The sequence below is a fragment of the Macadamia integrifolia genome, chromosome 1 (assembly GCF_013358625.1).
Source record: "Macadamia integrifolia cultivar HAES 741 chromosome 1, SCU_Mint_v3, whole genome shotgun sequence".
In the NCBI taxonomy this organism is placed as follows: Eukaryota; Viridiplantae; Streptophyta; class Magnoliopsida; order Proteales; family Proteaceae; genus Macadamia; species Macadamia integrifolia.
This window is the reverse complement of record NC_056557.1, coordinates 27242412-27249902: the sequence shown is the minus strand read 5'-3', so window position 1 is coordinate 27249902 and position 7491 is coordinate 27242412. Positions and strand designations below refer to the sequence as shown.

At 42.1% G+C, this 7491-nt stretch overlaps 1 protein-coding gene across 1 annotated transcript; it reads left to right on the top strand.

Annotated features, from left to right (window-relative positions):
* Positions 1-6584: 6584 nt before the first annotated feature.
* Positions 6585-7256, top strand: LOC122072886 (vacuolar iron transporter homolog 4-like). The gene has a single exon (XM_042637319.1). The coding sequence runs from the start codon at positions 6585-6587 to the stop codon at positions 7254-7256; it is 672 nt and encodes a 223-aa protein (XP_042493253.1).
* Positions 7257-7491: the final 235 nt, after the last annotated feature.

Here is a 7491-nt window from a genome sequence, read left to right as displayed (position 1 = left end):
GTGATGTGTCATACTACAATCATGATTTTACCAAATACATTCTCTTGATTTTGATCCAAAATAATTAGTAAAATATATATAAAAAATGAGAACTTTTGGGAGGGGGCATCATCCTTAGATAGATTGAGATAAACATGAGCGGTGGAGAGAGAGTTTCTGAAGCGAGTGCTCCGGGAGAACACGATGACCGGCCACCTGACAGAGGCAGGCAGTCTCTCCTCATGGACTTCTAGCAGACGAAGGAAAGCACGCCGGCAATGATTGGCTTGGCACCACCACCACTACGGGAGGAAGGGGTCGAGGTTGTTGCACAGGCAAGAAAGGCCTCTTATTCCTCCATTGTGGGCGGTGGAATTCCAGATGTTGATACACTGCCTGACCCCATCCAAGTTGGCTGTTTGACTTTGGTTATCATCTCGCAGGAGGCTTACGAAGAGAGATTAGAAAATTACAGATTTGCATTGATAGGGAGAACAAATTTTAGATTTGTTTCCTTGGATGAAGTTCGTAAGGAGGCGAAGGATTCATGGTCATTGAAAGGAAGGGTTGCTTTTGCGCCAATGGGCAAAGGATTCTTTCTCCTAAAGTTTGAACTAGAAGCTGGCATGATCACGATCTGGAAAAGAAACATTGTGAAGGTTGGTACTCAAACAATTATGTTCCAACGCTGGAAAAGGGATTTCAATGTGCATGAAATGCAGGCAGTGATGAAGATGGTCTGGATTCGCTTTCCAAATCTGCTGATGGAGTATTGGCACAAGAAAATTCTACTCACCATGGCAAAGGCAGCAGGTAGGCTAATGGCGATTGATAGACGAACCTGAGCAGCTTCAATGGGAGGTTATGCTAGGGTTATGGTAGAGCTGGAAGTGAACAACAAGTGTGGAGGAGATACAAGTTGAGCGACGTCACCGTGGAACTGGTGATTGCTTTTGGTTCTCACAGTGTATACAATACGAAGACAACTTGGGAATGTGCGTGTATTGTAAAAAGACTGGTCATGCAATTCAGTCTTGCAGGAACTTGAAGAAACATAATGAACAACCTGTACGGCTCATGAAGGTGGTGGTGCGATCAGTGGTGGTGCGGCCAGTGGTGGTGCTGCTTGGCCACCATCCAGAGATCCTAAGTCGTCCAACAATGGAAATCAGGAGCCATGTCAACTAGCCAGCGAATCCCCTCGTCGAAGGAGTCCTTCCAGTTTAGGAGTCGTGGGATGTCAAAGATCTTCTCCGATTAGGGAAGTGGATCGCTGTCCACCTTCTAACGGATCAATTGAGATCCTAATTCCTGTCAATAAAGGAATAGCTGACTCAGCAGAAGGAAATCAAATCCAACTGAATCAAGACTTGCGTGACTCAGCTAGAGCATGCTCTCCCCTTTCTCCGCATCTCCTACTTAGTCGGGCGGGTCTTGTGTCAGAACCCGCTGCCCATATTCTTGATGACCATGGGTCTTCTTCCTCATGCAGTCATAGCCATGAAAACATTATTTCTACTGTGCATCCATCGTCTATTCAGGGTGGTGCAGTAGTAGTGCGTCATGAAGAGATCATCCGTATCGACGACTTGGCCATTCAGGCAGCGTCGATGCATCAATCAAATGCAAACCTTGGCCGTAGGAAGGAGAAAGGCGCTGTAAATCATGGGCAGACCAGAAGGTCTGAAAGTCTTGGTCAACACTAAATGTGATTTATGAGAGTCCTATACTGGAATGTAAGGGCTTAAGAAGGCTGTAGTGCGTCTGGCCTTGAAAAGTATGGTTAAGGAGAGAAATCCTGATGTAATTTGTCTCGCAGAACCAATGATAGATACATCAACTTTTCTTGCTCTGTATTTTAGTAGAATGGGGTATAATGTAGAGCTAATCTCGAATGAAAGAGTAGATAAGGTGCCAAATCTTTGGCTGATGTGGAGGAGAGGTATCTCAAAGCCGTCTATAATTTCCCTATATGATCAACAGCTCACTGCTCAGTTCGACTGAAAGGGCACAAATATTTTCCTCTCTCTAATTCATTCAAGCAGCTTTAGAGCAACAAGAAGGGACATGTGGACCTAGCTCGCTCCTGTTCCAAGGCAGATTGACCCATGGCTTATGGTTGGTGATTTTAATGCAACCCTTGCTTCACACGAAAAGAGGGGGCCAAGAGCTTTTAGTATGGGCTTTGCGGCTGAATTTGAGGGAATGATTAATGCCTATGCTATGATTCAAATCTCATCTCAAGGCCAAAAATTTACTTGGACAAATAACGAACGAAGGGGAAATGTGGCGGCTGTTCGGCTATTCTGGATAGAGGTTTTTGTAATGAAGCCTGGCTCAATCGCTTTCGCAATTGTGCACAGACGATTCTCCAACGAGATTTCTTGGATCACTACCCGCTTTTGATTGTATCGGAGGCATGTCCAAAGCCAGATAACTGTCCCTTTCGTATGCATAAATTCTAGCTTGAAGAGCAATCTTTTCTCAATGTGGTTAAAGATATTTGGTCGCAGAGTATTGTTGGCTCTGGTTCTTATGTCTTAACCCAGAAACTAAAGCGGCTTAAGCCGCCTATTAGTAATTGGTCCAGGCAGGTGTTTCCTAATTTTGAGCTAGAGTTGATAAAAACTAAGGAGGCCTTGACTGTAATCCAGAACAAAATCCAAGCTTCAGGCATGGATGACACTTTATTCGGGAAGGAAACAGATGCAAAAACAGCCTACCTAATTGCTCCAAAAAATCATGAGAAATTATGGGCTGAAAAATCTCGAGTTAAATGGCTGAAGCATGGGGACAGGAATACAAAATTCTTCCATCTCTATACTAAGATTAGAAGGGAAAAAAACATGATCAGAATGGTGCAGCTCCCTGATGGGTCAAAAATCTTTGATAGAGATGGGATATCCAACTACATGATTGAATATTTTGAAGACCTTCACAAGCTCTCGCGGACCTTTGATCACTTGGAAATCTTAGATGTAATTCCAAACCTAGTGGATGAGGTGGATACGCTTACCTTAGATTCCATCCCTGGTCCTGTGGAGATCAAGAGGGTGATCTAGGACCTCGATCCAGATAACTCTCCAAGTCTAGATGGCTTCCCAAGATCCTTTTTCAAACACTGTCGGGAGGCTGTAGCTAATGATTTCATTCGTTCAATCTAGGAATTCTTCATTTACGAGCACATGGCCACAGGTAACAATAACAATTTTCTTGCTTTAATTCCCAAAGTTGATGGTCCTTCCACCTTGGATAAATTCCGTCCCCTTTGCATGGGGAATTTTTTCTACAAAGTGATATCCAAAATATTAGCTACAAGAATGTCTTTTTTATTGCCTAGACTAATATCTAAAGAGCAAGGGGAATTCCAGAAGGGAAAATTGATCCAGACAATTATTGGCTGGCATCTGAGATGGCAAGTGTCATGTTCTCTGCAACAAGAGAAGGGGGCATGGGGATCAAGATAGATATTCAAAAGCCTTCGACACCATCTCATGGGATTTTTTATTTCACATTTTGAGACGTTTTGGTTTCTCTGTGAGGTGGGTGAACTGGATATATCAGATTCTCTCTTCATCAAAAATTTCTATCTTATTAAACGAAGGTCCTGTGGGTTACTTCAATGTTGAAAGAGGCTTGCATCAAGGAGACCCGGTTTCCCCCATTCTTTTTATTTTTGCCGAGGTGGTTTTGTGCAGAGGCTTGAATAGAATGGTTCAGGGGGGAAAAAAGCCTTTATAGGGCTCTAGAGGTGAGTTGATGCCAATCCATCTTCTTTTTGTTGATGACATATTTATTTTCATGAATGCTTCCATTAAATATATGAGGAATCTAGATGCTTTTTTGATGAAATATCAAGAGTTCTCTGGCCAACGGATAAACCTTAACAAAATTAAACTCTATATGGGAAAGATCAGCCCTGCCCGTATAAGAAATATCTCAGATGCTATAGGTATCTCGGTCTGCAATTTTCCTACCAACTATCCTGGGTTTCAAATTTTCAGAGGAAGGGTAAAAAAGCAATTCTTGCTTTCTATCGTTGACAAGGTGAAAGACTGAATGGCTGGCTGGAAAGGAAAATTGCTTTCCATGGCTGATTGAGTACAATTGGTGCTCTTTGTGATGCAAGGAATGCCTGTTCATAGTAGATCAACTTACTAGTGGCCAAATTTGCTTATTTCCTTGATGGAAAATGGATGTGGAATTTCATTTGGACGTGTGATACAGACAGTTCCAAGGCTATGACTCTTAGGTGGGACAAAGTTTGCCGGCCTAGGGATGAAGGTGGTTTGGGCATTCACCATCTCCGGGACATTAATAAATCTCTGCTTTGGAAACAATTGTGGAATATCAAGCATGGTAGCTCTGGAATTAGCAAAATTTTTAAAGCTCGATATCACACAAATGGAAATCTCAGAGAATGCTATAGATCCTCCTCTGTATGGCCTGGCATGTGGAAAGTATGGAGCTTTGTTCAAAGTAGAGAGCGTTGGATTATTGGCAATGGTAACGATGTTAACCTTTGGCATGACAACTGGTTTGGGCAAAAATCAATCGTTGAAAGCTGTGGCATCAACCTCGACATCAACAAAGGATCTTCTTTAAAGGTGGCGAGTCTGATAAACAACCACCGTTGGGAGATCCCTGTTGCTTGGTTTCCCCCCTTACAAGCATGTTTTGAAGAAGCTTGCTCCATCTGCCTCCCTCGTTATGATGTATAAGATAGGTGTGTCTAGAGCTGCACTACCTCGGGTGCCTTTTCCTCCTTGTCTGCTTGGGAGGAGATTAGAAAACACAACCCAAAAGTCCCCTGGTACCCTATTGTATGGAATAATTTTCTACAACCAAGACAATCAACATTTGGGTGGCGCCTCATGCACTGCAGGCTACCCACAGACGATGCTATCTCTACGAAAGGGATTCCAGTTGTCTCTATCTGCAATTTATGTTCATCTCACTGTGAATCTTTTAAACATCTTTTTTTGAGATGTAGCTTTGCAGTAAGCATTTGGGAAAAAGTCCTTCATTGCTTTGGTGTTGCTTGGCCTAGTATTGAAGATATTGATGCTTCAGTTCAGTGGTGGAATAGAAAGTTCAGAATCCTATCGCTAAAGGAAGCTTGGTCGATGGGTCTTATCATTGTGACGGACAACCTATGGAGAGAACGAAATACCCACCATTTTGAAGGTACTCAGCTCAACTGCTCTCTAGTTTTCAAAAGAATAAAGCAAGACTTCAGCAAAGCAAATGTTATTCTTCGTAATCAAATCAATAATCCGTATGATCTCATTTGCTGCCGAACACTTGGCCTACAAATGGGGTCCAGACGAGAATCTCGCATATTAGAGGTTTTTTGGTGCAAGCCTATGCATGACTGGAAGAAGTTGAATGTGGATGGTTGCTCCCTTGGCAATCCTGGAAGATCTGGATCTGGTGGAGTGCTGAGAAAAAATTATGGGGCTGTATTGGGCTCTTTTAAAGCTTTCATCAGTATCCATTCAAACTACGTGGCTGAGTTCAAAGCTCTAATGGAAGGCTTGTGGTTGGCGAAAGATTTAGACATGAGACTGCTCTGGATTGAGAGTGACTCTGCTGCAATGGTCACTACGGTCCAAGCACGAGCTATCCCTTGATACTTCGAATAGGAACAGAACTCATTGCAGCCATACTTGAGCTCTATAACATGGAAGATCTCTCACTGTTTCAGAGAAGCAAACTGCATTGTTGACTTTCTAGCTAAGGAAGCAACAAAAAAAAGATTATCAGAAAGGAATGTAATTTTTCCCACTCATATAAGGGATGAGATCAGCCATGTTGCTGACTCTAGACCGAGGTATAGGTTCGATTAATTTTGGGTTTCTCTCCTCTGCTGATGGCAATGCCGAAGGTGGAGGTTAAAAATCCACTCCCTATGTTTTTTTTCTGTAATTTTACTCCTTTCTTAATGAAATTCTCATCTTTTTAGAAAAAAAAAAAAATGAGAATTTTCGGGGATAGCGGCAGGTCATAGACAAAGTTGGTGAATGGCCACGATTGTTTAGCTATGTAGAAGAATTGTATGATAGGCTGTTTGATGTTCGTAAAATTATCCAAATAGGCAATGTTTCAAATTTCTGCCTCAAATTCAATTAACTTGCAATTTCAAATTTGTCATTTATTCTCTTATGTATTCTCATGTATTTCCATGCATTCTTCTATTTATTTATTTTTTTTTTTATGATTTTGGATTTTTTCATGCTTTGCCGAGTTACATGACTAACTCCAATTAGGATGAAACTTAAATTATAAACAAGAAGCGTAATGATTACGTGTTAAATTTTATCCTCACATGATCTGCCATTTAGCACAAAAACTCCCCCATAAATTAATATAAGAACGTGTCAGGCTCTTCTTGGATGGGACTATTGGTGTGTCACTTTGCAAGCTCCTTGGTTTCACCAGATATTGCCTCTTAGTTGGTGATGTCATATCAGCGTCCCCACAGCATCATCCTCTCCTCCATAAATACCCTTATTGGGGCGTGTGGCTTCCACAAACCTTCTCATCTCTCCTTCATCTATTTCCAAAATCCTAATTTCCCTCTTTTCTTCCTCTCAGTTTTTTTCATGGCAACCCTAGAACTCGAAGCTTACAACCAACCTATCCCCAACGAAGCCAAACTTGATGTACCCCAAAATGATGGTGAGCAAGACAGAGATCAAGAAGTCAAAATTAACTACTCCCAAAGGGCACAGTGGCTTAGAGCTGCAGTGCTTGGAGCCAGCGATGGTTTGGTCTCCACAGCTTCTTTAATGATGGGAGTTGGAGCTGTAAAACAGGATGTAAAATCCATGATTATTACTGGTTTTGCAGGGATGGTCGCCGGAGCATGTAGCATGGCGATCGGAGAATTCGTGTCGGTGTACTCTCAGTATGACATAGAGCTTTCTGAAATGAAGAGACAACATAAAGCTTCAGATGATGGAAAAGAAAGTCTGGATGAAAGCGAGAAAGAAGACCTCCCGAACCCGTTCACGGCGGCTGGAGCATCTGCCCTAGCCTTTGTTGTTGGAGCTGTGGTGCCACTATTATCAGCTTCTTTTATACAGAATTATAAGGTTAGGTTGGGGGTGGTAATTGCTATGTCAAGCTTGGCTTTGATTGTGTTTGGGCGCTTAGGTGGAGTCTTGGGGAGGGCTTCTGTGAAGAAGTCTTGTTTGAGGGTGTTGATTGGTGGGTGGCTGGCTATGGCTATAACTTATGGATTGACCAAGTTGATTGGCCTGGCTGGAATATAAGATTATCTCTAGCTAGATAGGTCCCTCATCCTTCTTTTTTACCCTCTTTATGTGCTATGTATGGGATCAAGACGTGTATAGAGCGTTGGATCTCTTCTTAGAAGGATCTCTCTCATCTACTTAAGCTTTTCTCTTTCCATTTGATGTGGGTTTTTCCTTTTTTTTTTTTTTTTTTTTTGTCTGTGATGTGTTGTTTTTTATATCTTTTAGGATAGTAATGAAATGGAAAATATTC

Excerpts from the sequence above, each read along its gene's own strand:
- LOC122072886 (XM_042637319.1), top strand. The coding sequence starts at position 6,585 with ATGGCAACCCTAGAACTCGAAGCTTACAACCAACCTATCCCCAACGAA.